Source organism: Ambystoma mexicanum, chromosome 5p, assembly GCF_040938575.1.
Source record: "Ambystoma mexicanum isolate Mex_15411 chromosome 5p, UKY_AmexF1_1, whole genome shotgun sequence".
NCBI lineage: Eukaryota > Metazoa > Chordata > Amphibia > Caudata > Ambystomatidae > Ambystoma > Ambystoma mexicanum.
The window spans coordinates 808,388,916-808,412,447 of NC_090930.1; the positions used below are offsets into that span (position 1 = coordinate 808,388,916).

At 47.0% G+C, this 23,532-nt stretch overlaps 1 protein-coding gene across 3 annotated transcripts in view; it reads right to left on the reverse strand.

Moving 5' to 3' along the window:
- NT5C3A (5'-nucleotidase, cytosolic IIIA) overlaps positions 1 to 23,532 on the reverse strand; it is a 656,918-nt gene that overhangs the window by 449,288 nt on the left and 184,098 nt on the right. Inside the window, exons 1-2 of one of the 3 annotated variants that reach the window (XM_069613234.1) lie at positions 2,160 to 2,284; positions 883 to 989 (exon numbers count right to left, since the gene is read on the reverse strand). The exons of 1 other annotated variant lie outside the window; for it this stretch is intronic. In XM_069613234.1, coding sequence (XP_069469335.1) covers positions 883 to 984 — 102 coding nt within the window. In that variant the 5' untranslated portion in view covers positions 985 to 989; positions 2,160 to 2,284. Of the gene's footprint in view, positions 1 to 882; positions 990 to 2,159; positions 2,285 to 23,532 lie in introns of those variants that run through there. One more of the 3 variants, XM_069613235.1, reaches the window with a different exon arrangement.

The following is a 23,532-nucleotide window of genomic DNA, read 5'->3' on the forward strand; positions in this document are numbered from 1 at the left end:
CCCGAGAGACTTCTTGACTAAGACTGAAACACCTGAGGTCACTTGGGTTAAGTTAGAGCGTGGACCTGATGCGAATGAAATTAGTCAAATCCTGCAGTGGCACTCGTTTGCTAAGAATTAAATGTTTCCCCGAATATCTTGCGCCATGTATTGCTGCAGAAACCAAAATCAATTTATAGAAAACACTGACTGGTGAGGATTCATATACAATGCATACAACTATGCGCTACTTGCTAATGCAATGTTAACCCTGACTTAAGCAAGGCTGGCTTGTAAAGTGATGCTAATGCATTATTACTGTCTAATGGCGTTAAGTATCGTATTTTAATTTTGAAATTTCTATCCAAATAATGATGAAGGATTGAGGTTGCTATGGGATATCAATGTTTTTGGATAGCAAAGTGGTGATCGTGCTCCATCATAACATTTTATGGAATATGTATAAAAAGCAACTTATGTGGCTGTTCTATACTAATTAAAAAAAACATTAAAAATAATAAGTGAAATCAAAAGCACTGGGTTATGAAGTTCTGAACAGCAGTATTCAGAGTTCTGGATACGTATAGTGTAAGATGGCAAAAATGCAACAACTTTAACACAAATTAAAGAAAAAAGAAAAAACACAAACTACAGTCTGTCGTGTCATTTAACCCCACTATGACAAGCACAAAATACCTTTTTAATTTCTTAACCCCAGTTTGACATTATTTCCCTTTCGGGCGATTATCACATTCGGGGGGATTATCACAAAATTCAGGGTAATCGGACAAATAGTCCAGGCCTGATCAGTGTTCACTGAAATCCGCTGGGAGGGGGTCTCTCCGCAACCCTCCCTGGGAAAGCACGCCAGTCCCATCAGTGCACACAGTTCTGAGGATGTACCTTGGTGTGGGGATCAGGACACTCCCGATTCTTCGGTCCTTGGCTGTGTCCTAGTGCAACCGCAAAGGCGACAAGCAGGCTCCAGAGATGAAGTGCTCGCATGCACGCTGCCAACAAAAACCAAGCACACCTCTTTAACAAACGGGTCTGCCCAAGACAACATAGGTGAACAAAGCAGTGCCCCCCCCCCCAAATCCCCCGCCCGATATTTACACAAGCCCAGCTTCATGCAAAAGATGTTGTCCAAATGATATGTAGTTTACTCTTATGCCACCTGCCCCTAATAGGAGCGGGGACTACAGCTTTGAAATTACTCATCAAGTCAGTTGGGGCACGTTAAGTTTTGTTCTCAAAATGTCTCACCTGGCTCATCTAAACAGTTGTCGAAAGTGGGGAGGAGCGGTGCTCCTCAGCTTTAAAAAAAATGTTTTACTGTTCCTATGGTTTCGTTTTAAAATAAAAGCACAGGAAGAAGTTGAAACTTGTACTTTCGGAGGGAGGGGCGTGGCAATGGGGCTTGGGGGTGCAGGTTAGCAGTGAGTGGCATGGGGTTTGTGGGGGTGGGGCGCAAGTCAGCAGGGAACATAGTTCCACTACTTCTTTTCGTGCACTTCGACCACTGAATGACAAAGGAATGTCTGACGCGGAGCGTCAACGAGTTTAGCTAGAACTGTCCCTGAAAAGAAACACCGAACCTTGCTGTGGGAAAACGAAAGTATGCGATGGATACCCGTCTTCTATGGTGCTATTGTATTGTTAGGGCAATTGGTTCAGCATATTCTATCGCGGTTTCTAAATAAACCCAACAGTTCAATATGGAAGCGGAATTTCCCCCAGCATGTGTTCAACTATCCCGATTAAAGACATGGAGGCGGATGTTCTATCCGTGTGACTATTTTACCAGGCAACACAATAGGTTTTAATTCAAATCGTCAACGCTATCGTGCTAGGGTTGTGTGTTGATTAAAACCTCCTCCCTGCTGTCTCGTACAATTTGTTTTATGTGTCAACATTTGACACCCTGATCTAACAAGCATATTCTTTTTTACAATTAGGTGCTCAAAGTAAGGTGCACTGGCCTGTAGAAACGGTTGCCAACAACAATGCTCACTGGTAAATTTAGTTTGAGAGATTTGAGATTCAAGCGGTCTACACCGATTACTACACCTTCTTCTGGTTTCGAACCATTAGCATCACAAACAAACTCGAGTGGCTGTTGTGATAAAGCAAACACGGGCCGTGCTGCAGACTTGTTTACAGAATGCACAAATGCTTACCAGCGGATCCACCGGGGCAGCTGCGGGGAGACGGAGGAAAGAAAATTGTGCTCGTCTGGGGAGGGCTTATATACACACGGTACGAGCAGATCAGGGCGTTTCCAAAAATAGTACCAGTAAACCCTCTGCACAAACCCACAGGGCGCTGACGTATTTCAGCCGTGCAGAGTGGGCTCTCCTACCGACCGCCTGCCCTGCCCTGCCAGACACCTCTCTCCGCCCCCCCCCACGAAACCCCCCTGCCAACCTCAGCCGATGACATGCCATTTCGCCCACAGTGAGACCAAAGAGGATATGCACATCCGAACGGGTTCACTCCGAGGCGACTTCTTCGACACTGAAGGGCCTCCCCACATTCTTCACTGCTATAGAAAAAACACTTATCTCGAATAGACACGCTGCGGTGCCTGTGCGAACCACCCAATTTCACGTAAACACAACAACAAATACAAAAGATCCCGGAAGCCATACTCGGGTAAATCTGTAAGTTGCCTTTCCATAAGTATAGGATGTACAATGGGACGGTAAATCACATAGGGGACCTATGGGTTTCCTGGAGAGCGCACATCCCATCCTGAATGAAAAATGGGCCGAAATGGTGCATTTCTCAGCACGTTGGTTCATATGTTTTACAGGCATTTTATTAACGCATAAGCAGGGATCAAAATAAAGATTTGATGAGCAGGAGCTTAAAGGAAGCTCCTGGGTATCCACCCTCACCCAGTCAGGAGGTGCTAACTCTGGGAAACGTGGCGGTAGTACATAACGTATGCAAATCAAACTTCTACATGACAACTATATACGTTTATCCAATAATGAGTATTTACTGCCTGTTATGCTTAAAATGTCTTCTAGATGTGCCCAATACTCCTTTATACACATTCCCAAACACAGTTTGGGAGACAGTCCAACACAGACACCACCCACCTACCTACCCCCCCCCCAACCCAGAACATGGGAACCCAACCAGAGACGTCACCGGTATTAAAAGAATCTGGGGATACTGATGGACCACGGTCTCACCTTGGAAACACAAGTCAACACAATAGGAAAAAAAAATGTTTGTACCTCCTCCGATTAATAAGAGGGATCCTCCCCACCTCAGTTTTGCACACAACCCTTCACCATCATCTCCTTGGTATGATAAAGGATAGACTATGCACAGTCTCCAACTAGGAATGCTGAAAAGCCTCACCTAAAAATTACAATGCATCCAAAGTACTTCAGCAAGTCTACGCCCGAGGCTAAATAGAAGAAAACAGATCACACCGGCCCTACATCGCCTACAATGGCTACCAGTAAATTAACACATCAACTTCAAAGCCTTATGCATTCATTGCCCATAAAGCATTATATGGACAAGGAGTCAAATTCATCCAAGCAAAAATCTCCCGATACCAACAGAGAAGAGACTTAAGATCTAGCACCAATCGCCAAACACAAACAAGACCCTACGAGAAAAGAACAGAGGAACCACCTTTTCTGATCTCATAGCCAAACTATCGAACTCGATCCCAAAGGAAATAAAAACGACGGAAGGTCACCAAACCTTTAGGAAACAACTGAAAACCTGGCTATTCAACTTGTCAAGATAAACATAGAGCAACTATACAACAGCCCCCCCCTGATGAGCGGTCTGCCCAACCCATACAACAACTGCAGCTACAAACCATAAGCTGGAAAAATACAGAATGAAAAACAATAACATAGCTACTAACACTCAGATCACCCAAAACCCACTAACTATTTCTCTCTTCCACACAACCCACACTTCCCACCTACAATACACACCCAGAGGGCTGGTAAATCAACCCACAAAAACATGCAAACCGCGCATCACACTGTAAGCAAGCTACAAACCCAATAACCTCCAACATCCAACAACAAACACTGGACACTGCACCTGTTCACAAAACAAAACACAATCATAAACCTTATACACCCACACAAACATCAGTTCCTCCTGGTTCTACACGCATCAACACAGGAGCACATCTATCCAATCCCTCTTTCTCCCTCCCTCACTAACCAACCCAACTCACTTTTCCTTACAGAGTCACATGGGCACCTGGATACTATGAAAATGGCAGCGGTGAGCGGTATAAATCTACTTAACATAATGTAAATGTTGGGGGTGTGTGGCTACAGGGCCATGCAGTAGGACGGCACCCCGTGAGCTCCTGCTGATCCTAAATGAGCCTGTGCAATATTTGAGGGTTCATGGTGCATTCGAGCACATAAAAATATCACTGCTTCTGAAGTGGTGGAGCATTGATGTGCAAGAGCTGGAGGCTCTGTTTGGAGCAATCTGGCAACGCGAGCCGATGGAAGTTCAGGAGCCTTAACAATGGAAGAAGCAAGATGGGAGATGCTTGAGAACAAAGGGCAGAGCGAAGTCTGGGCACTGCAACAAAGGGGCACAGTGTGCAGAGCCACTGGTGTGCTGCATAGACCGGACCTGGACTGCAACGTGGGCCGGACTGTGCCTCGAACGGTGAATGCAGAGTTGCAAAACAATGTGCAGATACGGAGGTCTCTGGGTCAGCAGGGGCACTGCCAGCCACCCTGTAGCGGGACGTGAAAGGTGTTCTCCGAACAAGCAAGAGAAGCGGAGGCAGCAACGAAGCGTTGCACTCAAGGAGGGACGGCGTACGCACAGGCCCTGTGTGGAAAACAACAGACAAGGAAAGTGCAGCCCAGATGTTACCGTAAAGGACCGGGTGAAATTGGCAGGACCCAGAGGCAAGATAACAGCAGGTTGTGGCTGCGGAAACAATGCGGACAGTTGATACACAGTTGCAGCCTGCGGTGGAGGTAGCCAGCATATTAGATATCATACAACTGGACAGCAACGGCAGTAGCCCGAAACAGCCCAAAGCGAACTGACAAGTGGAAGGGGGGGCGCCGTAGCAAAACAAGCAGAGTGCGGTTAACAGGAGGAGGCCGGAAGGAGGCACGGCAAGCTGCTGGAGTGGAAGGATCTGCCGTGACACAAGCAGGACCACGGGAGGCCAGTCGGATGCGGACAAGGCCAACGCTGTTGTAGGTCGGACAGACTGTAAAGAACTGGGTGCCCTGATTGATTGCTGCAGAGACCCGGTGAGGGATAGAAACGGGATTGCTTGCTGGTGCACTGCGCATTGCACCACAGTCTATGTTTATGGTAAGAGTACTCTAGCATGTGTACTGGGCTGGTATAATTAGGAGCGTGACCTTAAGCGCGACTCCTATTGGGCAGCCAACCTCCCTGTTGCGACGCATACCTGTGCCGTGAGTGCGCGTATAAGCACATCTAGTGGTGCGGATTGTAGCTAACATTACTCCGCCGCTGAGACCAGAGGGGGAGCTGGCCCCGGTTGATAAGAGGCGGCGTACCGCTCTGGAAGCATGCTCTGAGGGCGTGTTGTGCAGCTGGGTGGACCACAAAGGAAACCGTGCTTTTAATCACGGAAGCAAAAATAAAGCAGAACACCATTCTTGCTGTATAGTGTGAACCAAAAGGCAGGCCTACTTCCAATGCATCTTCTAACACAAACTAAGTCTGAGTGGCACCAAACAAGATGCCTATGATTTACTGCTTATTCTTATAGACCAAGTGACCAGGGTGGAGTACAGCATCCCAGAATAAAGCAGACAGCAGCCATCAAACCTTTTACAAGAAACTGTCCCGGGTTGCAATACGAGATCTAAAAAGTATAATCCTAGATAGCGGTTGGCCCACAATAGAGGAGCCAATTGGCGCTTCCAGAATTTGCCAGATGGTTTCCAGCACAGTACTGCTGCCCTGCTTCGATCAATACGACAGTGGAATGGAACTTTAAGGGAGCCTGCCAAGACTGACGTTGTCGGGTATTGTTCTTTGGGTGGTATTTTCAGAAGATTCACCTTCAGACACTAAGTTAAGGTGGATGCAGAGCAGAAGGTCCAAGCTGATGAAGTCTGAAGATTTGGATATTGCCGATACGGTTTGTGAAGCTACAAGTAGCACCTAGCAGGTATGCCAAAGTACGACAGGGAGCAAGCGGTGGGGGTACGGCAAAACCTGCCTGTACTGATAGACCGGCAAGCAGCGGAATCGATAAACCTGGGTAGCACAATCCCTAGAACAGGTGCAGAGACACGAGACGGCGATAAGCCATGACATCTAAAACCCAGAAGAGCAAAGGAAAGCAGCCCACATTAGAGGCATGCACCAACACTGCGCTCCCACCATAGAGCCCTGTCCAAGCAACCTTAACACCTCAAAAGGAGCATACGCTTGTGGATGGAGACCAACAGATTATAGCGGCCTTAGCATCTCCAAAGGAGTCTCAGGAGGCTAAAATAGACGCCATCAGCATTGATATGAACTTGCAAAGACAAGATGTGAGGCCACTCGCTGAACACACCGGAATGCTTGAAAAGTCAGTGGCGGAGAATACAAGTGACCTTAAAGACACCACGGAAGAAGTCAGGGTACTGCAACAACAAGTGCGTAATCTGGAGGACTGGGCTGAGGATGCAGAAGGCAGACCTAGACGCAATAATGTAAGAATTATTGGGCTCCCGGAAGGGGAAGAAGGAGCAAAGTACATAGAGACCCTGATACAGCAAGAAACCGGTCGAGGTGCCCTCAAGTCAAGGCTTCAAGGTAGAAAGGATGCATAGGTCGCTGATGAGGAAACCACCGCCGGGAGCCCAGCCGAGGCCAACAATAGCCCGGATTTTGAACTACCGTGATAGGGAAACGATCCTTAAACACTTTCACAATAGTGGGACGATCCAACGAGCGTCAGCCACGATAACAGCATATCCGGACTACACCCTGCAGGTTCAAAAGCAACAAATGAACTATATAGCGGTCAAGAGGAGACTACGAGTGGCTAATCTGAAGTACATGTTGTTGCATCGGGCTAAACTGAAAGTGATTCACAAGGGCCGCACCATCTTCTTCGATAACCCCGAAGAGAGAGACAAATGGATGGACACGCAGGATTTGCCAACTGGAGCAGAAGCCGATCCAAGTAGTCAGGAGTAATCACATGCAGAAGATCACAATAATTACAAGGCTGCAGAGGTGTGCACTCATAAGCCTCAGGAAACAAAAGTTGCTAAATTCAGGAGCCAACAATGTGGTGCTTACTTAAGATCGTACTACGTAGGAGCGTCCTACACTCAAGATTGCATTGGTTTGCACGGATACTAGCGGTTACATATCCACCTATTGTGCCATACGCACCAGGACATGACTCTGGGACTGAGGCGAGAAGTGGGGAAGCCTGAGCACAAGGGATTGAGCTGGGCTATTGTTGGGGGCAGGGGGTGGGCGAGTGAGTTGGGGTAGTTAAATGGGAGTTAGCCTATGTGTCCACACAGAATATGTTGAACTTGAATGTTGGACTGATGGTACATGTTGGAATTTTTCAATGTGATGGGGGAACTTAAAATAGTGTCCTGGAACGTTAGAGGCCTCAGTAGTTACATATGACATACCCAAAGGCGTCAGAAAATTGACATTGCACTCTTGCAAGAAACGCACCTCACAAAAGAGAAACAGACTGCTCTCGCTAACAAACTGAGAGGCACGACGCTGGGCTTGTCATATTATGCTTATGATAGGGGTGTAATAATATGGGTAGCACCGTCGGTTCCTTTGATGGGGCTTGAGACGTTCCAGGATAAAGAGGGAAGGATGTTCGTATTGCGAGGGCGGGTCGAGCACAGAGAATGTTGTATTATGAACACATACGCACCAAATCAAGAGACTGCAGCTTATTTCCGCATGCTATACCCGCTAATAAGTCCACACAGAGATGGCACACTGATATGGGCAGGGGATTTCAATCCAACACTACACTAGACTGATCAGATGACACATTAATGCACATTGCCGCCTCCGCCAAAGACCTGAGCACATTATTGCAAGCATTTAAACTCTCAGATATATGGCGGACTCTACACCTGCAAGCTTGGGATACTCGCATTATATCGCTCCCCAAGCCCTGTACACGAGATTAGATTATATTTTCATGGGATAGGATACCCTGGGTGACTTTGATAGGGCAGAATATAAAGCACAGGTATTGTCAGATCATGCCCCTGGTGGTCACATGGCTCCTCTCCTCTCCCCTACCCCTTAAATCCCCTCACTCCCGAGAGCACGCATCCCAACATGGAGATTTAGGAGTGAGTCTCTGAGGGACGAAGCATTCAGGGAACAGTTAAGAGAAGGTGTGCAGGATTACTTTATATTTAATACAGGAAGTGTGAAATGAAACTGGGCAGAGCATGATTCGGGCAATCACAGCTAGGAATGGGGAGACCTGTGAGACACAACAGGATATAAACACATGTTTTTATGATTTTTTTATAAGAAATTATACGAGGGGACGTCAGAAACCCATGAGTCAGAGATAGAGGAAGCTTTTGCGCCGATAGATCTTCCAAAGCTAGTTGCAGAAGCGGTTGACAAGCTTGATGCCCCCATAACCAAAGAGGAGTTGGAACACACTATAAGAGGGTTGCCTTATACCGAATGTGGCTCTTACAGACCCCTCTCGCTACTCAATCAAAATGGGAAAATACAGACAGCTCTGATGGCTAATAGGTTGAAACCTGTAATTCACAAACTCATACACCGAGATGAGTCAAGTTATATCCCAAATAGGAATATCACATGTAATCTGAGACGACTGCACCATGTCATCGACCAGACCCAAGACAGCGCCCAGCTTATGGCAGTAACCTCGCTGGATGCAGTCAAGACATTTGACTCGTTTAGGTGGCCATGGCTTCTACAAGTGTTAAAAGGTTTCGGCATGGGCTCCACTTATATTACATGGCTTAAGCTACTGTACAGCAGCCCAGTTGCGAGAGTCAAAACAGGCACCACGATATCAGAACAATGAAGGTTAAGCAAAGGGACGAGACAGGTCTGTCCTTGGTCCCCTATGTTATTTATATTGGCCTTAGAGCCTCTGGCGGTATTGCTACGGAAAGAAAACCACGAGGCAGGCATCAGTATATGGGGTAGCACACATCTGGTCTCCCTATATGCGGAGGATATGCTTCTTTACCTACAACAACTGGATACCAACCTACAATACATATTAGATGTGTTTGAGCGCTATGCAGGCCTGTCTGGGATTACAATAAATGCATAGAAGTCAAGTTTATTCCCCCTCGCAGGGTATAAGAGAAAATCCCGAAGTGTGCTACCAGAATTACTGATTAAATGGGAAATTGACACATTTAGATATCTGAAGGTAGACATCTTCCACGACCCTAAAGTAGAACCTGCACAGAACATGTTAAGTGTAGTAAATAAAATAGAGAACTCCATGAAATATTGGGCAAAGTTGCCACTTTCACTTATGGGAAGGGCTGCACTGTTGAAAATGGTGGTGCTTCTGAGGCTGCTGCATTACTTCACAAACTTTCCATATAATATGCTCATAGCCTTCTTTAGGACAATGAACGCCACCTGCCGGAACTTTCTATGGCATATATGTAGAATGTTGCTAGAGAAATTACAGAGACCATACGAACACCGAGGGATAAAAGTGCCAGACTTTGAAGGATATTTTGTAGCGTGCCAATTGCAGTTCACCACATACTGGCTGTCAGACAAACAGACCTAAGACACTGAGTTACTACAACCGGCATGCATCCCATTCTTTTGAAAAGAGATGGTGTGGAGTAAATTTATAGCAAGGAAGGGTGGCAACAACTTTGATGGTTTGATGGCAATATATTGGACTAGCATCATACCGGGATTGACATACGGCCTAGAGTTTCTGAGTAATACATAGAGTGGAAAGACGAGATCGAGGGAAACATTCTGAGATCTATTTTGGGTGTCCCTAAAGCAACACAGGTCGAAGCAGTTAGGTGTGAGCTGGGCCTGCACTCTATGAGGTCGATTCGGCTTATTAAACTTTATAATCCATATATATCATCACTGACATCCCCGGCCGATGCCAATATGCTGTTGGGCCTTATTGCGTCTAGGTTGCACTCAGGAAACCATAATCCCTTTTTGTTTGAGCTAAAGAAAACAAAAACGCACTGTGCGAATATCGAATTTTCGGTAGACAAAATGTTGGAATTGCCCAATGTCTTTTAAGCAGAGCACAGATTTGTGACAGGGCTGACAATACCTAAAAATTGCACAACAAAAGGGGATATCGGGAATACTGTCATCAAGGCTTCCGTGTAGACGCCCCTTGTACTTATTTAATTAAAATCTGAGATGGCAAACTAAGAAGATTTCTTAATTAAGAAAATATTTTGCTGACTTTTGAATACTATGGCGGCTGGTTCAATGATCCTTATAAAGCCGCAGCATGTCAGTTATGCAATTTAGCAGTTGAAACTAGCCGCCATGCGCTAACATTTGAAGGGACATGAAGCATTAGTAGCGTATGAAGACATCCAGGGCGATCAATTTTGGAACGCTCTCATTAGAGCCACTTCATTAGTGATAACGTGTGTGGGGTACTATGTATGGAAGGAGGCCCTGATACTATTTGGGAGGCCGACCTACATCATAACTATAGTCAACCTTAACCCTAACCGTTTGTGTAGCTAAGTGGTCAAGAAACAGATGATAGTGCTTACTTTATACATTTATTGGTGGCTCAAAGATTGAGAGGTTTTCTTGTTCTATTTACTGGCTATTGATATAGTTTTGATGTATGGATTGTGGGTGGTTTTATAGTTTAATATTGTGTTGATTATATAATATGTTTTATAGTATTATATTTTGTAGTGCATTTAAAACATTCCTTCAGTGTGATACTGTTTTGTTTAACCAAATGCACAATATAAAAAAAAAGCCCACTCAATAAGACAGTATCCTTTTCAATACAGCCTTCACACGACAAAGGGCCAAAACATGACTAATGGTTCCCCTGGCGTTCTGGAAGGACAATACTGAAAATGTGACCAATAGTCTGAATCAATTTCTAAATGCAAGTGTCCAACAGGTGACTTGCTGCATTTCCTATCCAAAGCTTAAACGTAGGGGGACATGGTTGGCAACAGGCTTGGTGGAGATGTACACGCAAATGACTGTCTAAAGCAAACCAGCCTTCTGTAGGTTTGCACATGCTGTGATTGACACTACCCCATTCCTTCATGCCTCTTTGAGAGCAGCCCATCACTTTGTTTTCCTCTTGCCTGCTTGCATGTTGTTTTCAGTGCCCCACTTAAATCTTTGTGACTGAATGCGTGAGGGGAACTTCTGAAGTGTAGGCTCCTTGTGAAGCCAATCAGAAGCAGACATGAACAGATAAGAAATTCCAGAGACGAATTATTGGGCTGCCCTGCTATTCCAAAACCCTGATTCTCTTTCTATGCCTGATGTAATTTGAAACTTACGAAAGCTTACAAATAAAACGACAGCCTTACTAAGGTATCGCCTTCTATTATTTGGTACTTACAGCATATGTGGTTTGGAAGCATCCACTGCTCACTTACATCTCTGGACAGTCTAGCCTGCCCTCGGCCCATGTTACTATTATAAAGGCGAAGAAGGTATACTACTCACTTTTATACAATTTACTGAGAACAAACCCTTCTGAACCAAGTGTGGTACAAGGTTGGCCAATGCCCATAGAAGCCGCCCGCCCGCCACGCCCCCCCCCTCCTTGTACTACATCTGAACGCAACAGGATTTTGTCACAATTGGTAGCATTTAAGTGCAACCTGCCATTGCAGGTTCATATTTCGACAGGGCCAAGTCAGTCAGATCTTTAAATGGAGTACCAATAAATTATGCAATACTAACACTGATAATCGGCTACTGCTAACAAAAGCAGGTCATTAGTAAGCCATGGGCATCGTAGAAGGGGTGTTGAGCCAGTCATGCTCTTCAGGTTGTAAGCCCCTCGCTGCTACCACTTTAGACCGTCTCTCCCCACTCCCACCCTAAATCCAGTCCAAGTAGAACCCCTCAAGGTCAAACACAAAGGCCTAAGCCTTTTAAAAAAGAACAAAAATAAAACACAAAACGTACCTGTTGTCGTTTTGCTTTCTCTTTCGCAAGTAGACCATTTTGAGTGTTTATGACTTTGTAATTAAGCAATAAGCCCATGTTCTGCGGCCTTCACCAGCCAGTAACGGCCGGGGCCAAAGTTACAGGCCCGAACAAAGAGCGGGTCTTAACGCCAGGCCCTGATGCCGTTATCGGGCCGATGAAGACTTAAGAATACAGGATTATTGCTATTAGCACCCAGAGGTAAACCCTTGAGGTGCTAATAGCAATTGAATAAAAAAACAAAAAAGCTGGTGCTGCTTCCTTCGCAGTAGCAGCAGGAGAGAGTCAGAGTTGCCAAGAAAATGGAAGTCGGGACTGCCCCCTCTTCCATTTCCATGGCTTACCAGGAAGCCATGCTGATGGAGCAGGCCGAGGAACCGTGGGGTTGAGGGGCTGAATTTTGTGGAAGGCAGCGGAGGAGGGAAAACTGATGGAAGGCGGGTGCACCGAGCAATCTAGTTGCTCCGAACCCGTGCATGCATCCGTAGATTCAGCCTGGGTTTGTAGCAACCTGATTGGCACCCGCGAGGGTGCTAATTAACTTTGAAAACCAACTACCTGTCTCCAGAGGCAGTGACAGAAAATCACTCGCTGTCTACGGATTATATTTTTTCTGGGTGGAACCTGCACCCATGTGTTTTTACTTGTTGGTGCCAATTGTGAGAAGAAACCACACTGGAGGCTGTCCTTGGTTTTAACAGCTGCACAGCCCTCTTTGATTGCCTAAGGAATCTTTGAACGTTCCTATCGAATCATGAATTACGTGTTCAAATGCAGATACACAAGAAACCTCTTCAAATGAGCACCGGGGCAGAAGTTTACTCAAGTTCAGTGAGAACTGTGCAAAGTATAACAACCCCCACGGTCCTGAAGCAAGTGGCGCTAGCCCCAAAGTGGACCCTCTTCCCTGTGTTTGCTGGAACCAGAGAGAGCAATCTAGAAAACCCCCCAATAAAAATGCACTGTATAAAATAAACAATTTATCAAGTCAGGCCTCACAATTTGTACTCGCCACTGGCTAGTGATAATCGACTCTTGGCAAGAAAGAAATGGTGTGCTGTGTGCATGTGGATAACTGAGGAGGAGGTTAACTTTACATGCCTGGCTAGTAGCTTGCAACTTCAATGTGTACACCCGTCAAAGCAATTCCAACAATAAATGTACACATTTCAGTAATACAAAAACAAGAAGTAGAAAAGAATATAGGTGAAAAAGTCAAACTAGAGAGAGAGAGAACAGCAATAGCAAGACGTGTTCGTTCTATCGTGGCTTGCGGGGTAAAGATGTTAGCGACTGAACTATGAACGCTATTTGCTACATCTAGCGGGATTAGATGTGCAAACAGTAAACTGGAGTTAGATTGCCAAATCGCACCGCACTATGTGGAAGGACGGCTGCACTTATAGCTACTTGAGCAATGACATGTCCCAACCGATATCCTGGGACTGCTTTGACATAAGTCTGATAGTTATATAAAAAAAGTCAAGATGTCTGTAAAAAGATAATGTCAAAAAATAACCTTAAACCGGAATCACAGACTACCAAAGTGAAGTCAAATGCAGTATTACAAACAGGTTTCTTAATGTGCTTAGGCGAGTGCTGCCATTTTACTTCTCCGAATTTCGACCCCATACCTAGGGGACATGTTGGTGACCTGCCTAGAAAAGCTTTTAAATAATCATCTCAAAAAGGCAGGTAAATCCTTAGAAAAGAAGAGCAAAACCATGGTTAACTCAGGCTGAGCTCAGTTTTCGTCATAAAGTCAAAAATGCCATGTTTATGTTGCGACAACAGGGACATAATGCAATGTTCTCTAAGACCACTGCACAACTTAATGTAGTTTACATCATCCATCAGTTATCAACAAACCAGGGTGCAACATGGTCATAATGTTCAGACCATCTGGTGAAACTAGGATGTGAAGGCATCATGAAGTAAGACATGGTAATGGTGATGTTTATTTATAAAGCGCCTATACATAGGCAAGTGTATCAAAGCGCTAAAGGAGGGAGGGAACGTAGGGGAAAACAACAGTCGCTTAGAGCCCTTGAAATTCTGAGACAATAATAGTCTGCACAGACAGAGTAAGTGCATATAATACATTTAACAGTTGAGAAACAGAAAATAGGCCTGACAACGATTCTGCAGTTTTACCAAGTGCAATTAAGAGGTGAAGGCAAGGGAGAACCAACAGACGATCTTCAGGCAAGGTGCATTCGGATCGTGAAAGTGCACAGACGGTCACATGGAGGGGGAGGTGCAAGTGCACCTAGTCGGTGGAGACTGGGATGGTGCAGAGAGAGCCACTCTCTTGGGTTATTTCTCAAGTGCAGTGAGGGTGGGTGGGGTGCAGGGCCCTGACGCAAGTGCGAGAGAGGACTGGCGGGGGTCCCCGGGACCTGCAAAACTCTAAGGTACACCAGGCAGCAAGTCAGCAAGCTGTAATGGAGAGGAGGGAGAGAGGGAAAGCGCAGACAACTTGGTTAGCAGAGTAGAGGGAGAGACAAGGAAGAGAAGAGAAACGTCTTGAGGAATTTCTGGAACTTAAGAAGATCAGGCTCAAGACGGAGGGCGGCAGGGAGGCTATTCCAGGGGGAGGCACCTGCTGAGGATAAGGATCTCCCTCCAAATCTCTGCTTCGAGAACCGGCTCACTCGCATAAGGTTGGAGGTAGATGAGCGGAGGGCTTGTGAAGGTCAGTATTTAGGTAGGCAATGTTGCAGGTAGGTAGGTCCCAAGCTTTGAGGACAATGCAGAAGGTCTTTAACTTGATCCTTGCAGCGACGGGGAGCCAGTGAAGGGATTTCAGTGCCGGAGAGATGCAGTGCCTGGGCTTGAGGCCAAGGATAAATCGTGCGGTTCTGTTCTGGATGAGTTGCAGAGGGCGCAGGGCAGAAGCAGGGAGGTTGAGGAAGAGGCTGTTGCAGTAGTCCAGCCTAGAGAGAACCAGGGCTCTGGAGACAGTGAGCCGCTGGGGGAAAGTGAGAAAAGTAAGAGTACCTTTGAGGTAGCGTAGCTGATAGTTAAGACTTTTAAGAGATATCCGAAATGTGAGGGAGAAGGGGAAAGTGGAGTCGAAGATGACCCCAAGGTTTTTAGCCTCGCAGGTGGGTACGGGCGCAGGGCCAAGGGAAGCCGGTCCGAGTGAAAGTGGGAAAGCGGGAGAAGGGGTCCCAATGCAAACAATCTCAGTCTTACTGGCATTGAGACAGAGGTCGTTTGCAGCATACCAAGACTCAATAGCAGACAGTCAGATATGAGCGAGGAGGACAAGGTGGCCGAGGGTAGCCTGAAAGATAGTTGTGTGTCCTCCGCGTAACACTGGAAGTTAGAGGTGAAAATGGCAATGACACGTGTCGAGGCAGCCATGTAGACGTTGAAAAACCAGGGGGCTAGGTTAGATCCCTGTGGAATGCCACAGGTTGAGAGAGCGATAGTCGAGAGAAAGGCTCAGAGTTCCACCTGGGATGGGCAGTCGGAGAGAAAGGAGGTTAACCACGCCAGAACCTGACAAACAAGATTTAATTTTCTAAACAAATGGTTTATTTTTCTTAAATATCAGGATGGAGTAAGGCCTAATTTGCCCTATGCTAAGATAGGATTGCCCTATCTAAAGAAAACTAAAGGATAGTCTGTGTCAGTAAGTTCAACTCAAAGGTCTGTGCGCTCACAACTAAATATTAGGTGTAGGGATGTCAGCAACAAAAGTGTTCCAAATAAAGCTCTGAGCTTCTTCCAGCTCCTGGCCTTTTTTCAGCTTCCCCTTCCCCAAGTTGAAAACAGTTCCAAAAAGGTCTCTGGGCTCCCTTCCCCAAGAAGTCTGCTCTTCCAGCTTCAAAACTACAATCAGTTGAAACCTCCTGGCTTCCAAAACAGTTCCAGTTCAACTTCTTAATCATAAAAGCTTTTCAACAGTTCCCGTTCTCATTCACTTGCGAAAGTGAACCTTTTGCTCCCTTGCTCATTCACTTCAGTCAGGATTATAAATTACAGCTTCTTTATCTTTACTTTCCTTGGCTCTTTTCAAGCAAGGTTTACTCTGTCTAGGCGCAGTTGTCAGCCCGCACGGCCCACCCATTACATGTTGTAAAGCAACCACCGGAGAGGGGGCGTCTGTACTCCTGCTCTCTATATGGAAGAGGAGAGGCACATTGGACCCCAGCCAAGATTCTCTATTGTTGGTAGCAATGGACAAGCAATCAACGCCTAGCTTCTCAGGAGGTGATGCGGGCTGGTTCTTAAATACAGTGTAGTCCCCAAGAACCCACAAAGAATGTCTACACAGTTAAAACACAAGTCTTTATATAAATAAGGTTCAAGGTTATATACACTATCACGATAATACACTTTGTGCTCTGACAATTCTAAAATGGTAAATATATACAGTTCTAGGTGGTACCACGATTACTCGGTTTCCATTGAAATGCATCAACTGTACTCAGTTAAAATAGCATACGAATCAACACAGCAAAACGATATCAACCATAGACTTAGGAGGAAGACAAGATGATTAGACAACTGGCCGAATACTGGCCCCGTTACCTAGGCACAGTTCCGTATGAGGATCCCCCCACCTGGGCAACCTGTAAATGAAGATGAACAAGCTCAGTCCATATATTGTCTATTAAAGTCTTATCGTCTTCTATAGTTCTGCAACCCAAATGTACCTTGCATTGTAAAGTTCTTAGTCAGGGAATCGACGGGCCCTGCTTGAGTGTGCTCCCTTTCAGGCAGGAGCCACAGGTCGTCGAACCTCCGAGATGAAGAAAGGGTGAACGCGTTCGTTGAGGCAGCAGCTTCGGTCCTTGCAGTGCTCGTTGAAGAGTGATCAAAAATGTCCTGCAACAGGGAAGGTGTGCAGTGCACCTCAACGACGATGGTTTGTTGCCGCAAAGAGTTAGTGAAGAACTTTGGCCCAGCAAGGGCGTCAAGTCGTCAGTGTCTGGTGTCGGCGAACGGGACACGACTACGGCTGGCTTCAGTAGCTTTGTCGGCGTCTGAGGTCTTCGGGTGGCAGGAAACACACTGGCGGATTCTCCTCGGTCGTTGACGGCCTTGACTTTCTCTGGCAGGACGAAAGCGGTCGACAATGATGAACAAGCGAGTCCTTGGATCAAATGTTCTTAGGCAAAAGGGAGCACGGCCGCTCAGGTCATTGACGGCGGTCATCGACGGTGGACAGTTGTCAGGTGCTTCTCTTCGTTCTCCTCGGCGGTCCCCTTCTCCGGTCGGCAGCCTTTCGTACGTCTATTTACCAGGGAGCTTTAGCAAAGATCAGCTGGTGCACGATGGTCCCTCGTAGCTCGGGGAGAAGTCTCCTAGCCAGGTCCTCTCTTGGATCAGTTCCTTGAAGGCACAACAGCTTTCAGATTAGCAAAGGACCACAGCAGCAGTTCTTCTTCCAGTGGGCTTCAAAGTTAAGCATCAGTTTCAAGGTCAGTTTGTATTTCAGCTTCTGAACGATTTCTAGCAGTGAGAGGCCCACAGATATACTGTTGATCTCCCATTCACTCTGCTGGGTCACATTCAGGCAACCAATAACTCAGAAGGGCAGTCAGGCGGCCAATCGGGCCATTCAGCACTACACACTGCATTCATACCAGTTTTGGGCAGGGCTGTCTCAGTCATTGTGTCAAACACCAGATACTAGACACCCATAACACAGAATGCATATTCGTCGCACACTCCATTCACCCAGGTCCCACCCCACGGGCGTCCCCACAACATACAGTCATTGGGAAGGCTCCAGCCAGTCTGGCCTGGACTTCCCCACAACACCATATATGGAACTTTCACCCAACAGCCAGTCAAGGGGAAGGGACAGAATCAGGGCTTCCCGGGACTTCGGGAAAAGTTAGTTAACAGGAAATAGAAAGCAAGAGGCCACAGGGGCCATCTCGTTTCCCATCAGGAATCCACCGATTCCAACGACAGGGCCTTGGCATCCCAAAATGGAGGACAGTCAGGGCACCTGTCAATTCAGCACGGAGCTGCCACCAGCCTGTACCCTGCTCTGTGGGCCACACACATGTGCCCAAAAACATACACTAGGAGTACAGCATTGTACTCCTACCCCTAGGTGCCATAAGGGCATCCCAAGGGTCTGTTCACCAAGCCAAAAAGAGGAAGAGCCGCACCACCAGGAGTCCCACATTAACTCCTGCGCGGAAAACAAGTCAGAACATACATGATAAGCAATAAAGGACAAGGATTCAGAGGCCCTGTCCCTCTGATGCATTTCCAGCACCTAACGCAACCATTAATCCTTTGGCACTTTGTTATGCTTCTGTATTCTTCAGGCTTCTTTCTTTTTCACTTTAGTATTTATTGGCATGTCAAGATAGAAAAAAACAAACAACAAAGAACAGCAAAAACGCCCAAAACCGATCCCACTCCCCCCCCCCAACTTGAGAAGACCAGAGCAAAAGCGCCACCCCGTCCGAGAGACACACCCCCTACCCCTTGTTGGATTCAGAGGCTGGGTTAGCCCCCAGCAAGAAGGTCCTTCAGAAGTCCGCTTCATCGGACTCATCTGTAATTATCCCCAAAAGTCTCATGCTTCGGGGACACCAACGCTGCCTTAGCCCGTCCATCAAATACGTCAGCATGGAAGCCCAGTCCTTTCGCAATCTTAAATGCTCCCCCTGAATAGAATACATGAGCCACTCCACATGATCCTTTGCTTTCCATCAGCGAGCTAGCACCCGAGCCCCCGCCATCATCATTATTACATAAAGTTTGCGGCCTGCCTTAGATTTAATGGAGGCCAGTGCACCCCCCAGGCCCAGTATCGCAAGGTCCTTGGTACTCCTCAGACCAAGCCCAGAACTTGATTTATCACTAAACCAATCCCAGCCCAGTAACTCTCAATTTGCGGACACTCCCACCATATATGCGCCCACATGCCCACTGCTCTGCACTGCCTCCAATGAAGAGGGGAGGCTCCGGGGAACATTCTATGAAGTCTGGCGGGAGTTAAGTGCCACTGGGTAAGCAACTTAAGCCACATCTCCCTTAATTGAAGGGATTTTGTTAACCTAGGAATCGGCTTCCACAGCCACGCCCAATCACTCTCTCCAATTGGGGACCCAGTAGCCAGCTCCCAATTTTTCAGGTATGATCGGAGTGGGGGGGGGGGGGTCCTCTCCTGCCTTCATATGCCTATATAGTGCTGAAATCAAGTGCTTGTCCCCGATTTCCCTACCAAGATATGATTCGAAGGGGGTCAACTGTCAGGTCGCCGCGTGATTAACGGTGGGATGACTAAGCCAGTCCCAAAGTTGACAATAACGGAACCTTTCATTTTCACCCACACCAAACTCTGACTTACACTGCTCAAATTGCTTTAGCTGTCCCCCTCCAAACATATCCCGTAACATTCTAACATCCCCCCTGATGCCAATCTTGGAAGGCAATAGAAACAAGACCTGGAGTGAACTGCGGGTTGGAGAGTAGTGGAGTGTATGGGGATGGGTGCGTCATTAAGTGGGCCTGCTGCATTGCCTCATCCCAGGTGCGGGCTACCAAGGCCAGGATTTCCCTGCAGTACAATCAGTGCAGCCTGCCCTGCTTCGGCTTCCATAAGACCCCTTCAAGATCTTGCCCCAAAACCGCCCTATCCATAGACATCCATACCTTCCGAAGATCATCTTTTTGCCAGTCCCGAAGGACCCTCAGCTCGGCCGCCCTAAAATACACTTGAAAGTCCGGTAGACCCAACCCTCCCTGCTCCGTGGGGGTCCTCATCACCTTGGCCGCTACTCTAGGAGACCTATTAGCCCATACAAATCTACTGGCAGACTTATTTAAGGACCTGAAAAAAGCTAGGGGGTCATGCGCCGGAAGGGCAGCAAAGAAATACAGGAGCTTGGGAAGGACAATCATTTTTAGGGTATTAATACGCCCTAGCCAGGAAACCGCCAGCGGACCCCAATCTATCATCTTACCTTTTAGTTCCTCCAGGAGGGGGGGGGGGGATAATTCGCCTGGTACAATTGGTCCAGCCTTGGGGTCAGTTTTAGTTCCAGGTAAGTAATTGGGTGGTTCACCCACCTATAAGGAGAGGAGGCCTGTAAGGATCGAGACACTGGGGACGGGACTGTAAGATCGAGAATCTCTGTTTTGGAAGGAATTATTTTCAGGCCCACCACGCTACGAAACTGCGCCAACTCGACCTCCACAGCCGGGATGGCCGTACTCTGGCAAGTCAAGGACAGAATCAGATCATCAGCAAATGCTGCGATCTTGTGCTCTTCGTCGGCGAAGGGGAGCCCTGTTATGAGGGCGTTGGAGCGCACCTCTTCGAGGAACGGTTCCAAATGGAGGGCATACAGTATTGGGGAGAGAGGGCACCCCTGTTTGGTGCCACGTTCCACCTGTACCGGGTCTGAGAGCTGCCTATTAATCGCCAATCTAAGGGTCGGATTGCTATAGTTGGCTCTGATCCTACCTGTAAACTTGGGCCCAAAACCCATCCAGAGCATTGTAGCAAAGAGAAAACCCCACTCCACCCGATCAAACGCCTTCTCTGCGTCAATTGCCATCAGGAGAGCAGGGACCTCCCTCTTGCGAGCTTTTTCTATTAAGTGGGCCAGCCTCCTAACATTATCGGTGGTCTGCCTCTCTCTTACAAACCCTGATTGGTCCGGGTGAATCAGAGCAGGGACAAGGTGATCTAGTCTGTTAGCTAGGATATTAGAGTATATTTTCAAGTCCACATTAATTAGCGCTATAGGGTGAAAGGAGGCGCACTCGGATGGATCCTTACCTTTTTTGTGGATTAGAACTACTTTTGCCTCCTCCATAGTTCTTGTGATTGCACTATCCTGACCTATCTGGTTGAAAAGCGTGGTTAGAATAGGAGCTAGAAATTCCTTATGGCGTTTGTAAAACTCTGCAACGTACCCGTCCGGACCCAGTGATTTAAGATTAGGGAGCATTCTAATTGCATCCCTGACCTCATCTACTGTGATGGCTGCTTCCAATGCATCCCTCTCTTCTTGCGAAATACAGGGAAGAGTAACCCTGTCTAAGTATCGAGATTAGAGCAACTGCGCCGTGTTTTCGGACGCGTACAGGGCAGAGTAAAAACGGGCAAATTTCCCCAAAATGTCCTCGTTGTTGGTGCTAGTTGAGCCGTCCCCCTTTTTAATTCGTAATATCGTCTTCTCCTTCTGCTCCCTTCTTAGCATTCTCGCGAGCAAACGATCAGCTTTATTGGCTTTAATATAGAATTTCTGTCTGAGATGCAATAACCTCTGCTCCGCCACTCGTGAGTGAATTAATTCCAGCTGGGCCCGGACCGCCCTATACTCCCTTTTAGTGGCCTGATTTTGATGTGTCCCCATTTTTGCCAATATTCCCTAAAGAGCCTCTTCTAGACGCGCCTCCTCGAATCTCATTTCCCTTTCCCTTCTCGCCTTGATCGCTATTATGGCCCCTCTAATAAAAGCGTCCCACCTAACCTGAAGAGGGGTGTCCCCCGCTGGGTTCTCGGCAAAAAACGCCCATTTTCCTCCTCTAACTCGCGCACCAATACTTCATCCTTAAATAGGGCAGTAAGGTAACGCCATTTCCACAGCCCCGAGGGTCTACCTATGGCTTTCAGGGATAAAGTTAGGGGGGCATGGTCAGACAAAGTAGTGAGACCCATCTAGATATCCAAAGCCCTCCCCAACAGAGTGGCTGACAGCCACACAGTCAATTCTGGAGTGGGACCGATATTCTTCAGGCTTTTTGCCAACACAGGGTTTCCCTCTCTGAACCTGTTGGTCATCACTCATTTCAGATTCTCCTTGGCAGTCTCTTGGCTTTGCCATAATGTATATGTCACACCTTTGTATCTTTGGCTCACAATTATTTCAGATTCTTCTGGGCATTCGTTTGGCTGTGCCAAAACTTGTATCTCATACAACCAGATTTCTCATTGGCAATCTTTCGGGTTGGTCATACCTGGTATCTCATACAACTCACTCTGTGGTGTTCATCCTTTTTTCCACCACCTTGCTTTCACATTATTCACAAGTGCTCATCAATTGCTTTTCAAGTGTGCTGTATTTAAATATGTTCATCATATCGTTCTTTATTTCAATATTCATAATTGCTTGCTCCACCTTCAAAATTATGTATAATACTTTGCAGTTTGTTCTCGGTATTCAATAATCACTTGTTGCACTCTCAAAAACACTTATAACAATTTGCAGCTTGGTCGGCATAAAAAAAGAAAAGAACATAATTTGGTCTTCCAAATTCATTGTAATAGTATTCAGTTCAATCAGCATTTATGCGTGCCTGCTTCCCGCCCCTGGAGTGCCCCAGTATGAGTGTTTCCTTCTTTACACTCGTCAGTATGCTGCTGCTCCTCCGGGCACTTAGTTTCTCCTTTTTGGGTCCCTTTCGCTCCGCTTGTCCTTCACGGCAGCCACGGTGAGCAGCGCTCACCGTCCTCAACTCTTAATGCACGTAGCTCTGCTCTTCCTTAGTGGACGCTACCAGCGGCCTGCGGCGATCGGGAGACTTCAGTGTCCCACAGCTCCTGCTGTGGATACAGGGCAAGAATGGCTGCAGGTTTCTCGAATCCTCTCATGGCCAGCTCTGGCGTCTGTCACCTGCTGCTCAGAACGGCCTCCTTCCTCTCCAGCCCGCTCCGCTTCTGAAAGCCAGGTCCTTCTCTCCAGGCCGGTTTCCCCCCCACTGCTGGGCGTTCTCTCACTATATACACATCAGGCTTGTTAAATAGTCGCAGGTGCAAGTCCTTCATTTCAGTTGCCCTATCATAGTTAAGCCTATTAGCGGAACATGCCTGTCTGGTACAATGGAAATCCTGCACAGCCCTCTTCCTTGTCTCAGTACCAAAGTGGTGTGAATTAATGGAAGCGTGCAAAATGGGAGGCTGATGGGTGCTTATCTTGCCTAAATCAAGAGGTGCCCTCCTAGTTGATACCTTACTCGTCCCAGTACAACACTGCTCTTTCTGGGGGACACTTTCAAAAGAGGAAAAGGGGAAGGAGCGACACCAACCTACAAATGCTGTTGGGACTGAGGGTTCATTGTGAAAAAGGAATGGGGAATACCATGTTTTACCAAAGGATGCTCTTTTCCCAAGTCTCCTCCACCCAGGTAATCCTCCCTTGCATGTCCACCCCCAGCATCCAATCGCAATGAGCTTTCCCCGGCCACCTGCGCAGAGGATGTCGGGGGGGAAAAAACACACACCCTCAGGTTCCTCACAGAAACATATTCTGGATCACAACAACATGTGCAGTAGCGCTGTCTCAGACGAGTGATAGTGATAATGATTTGTTACTTATACAGCGATTACGCCTAAGCGCTGTACATAGAACACATTTTCAATAA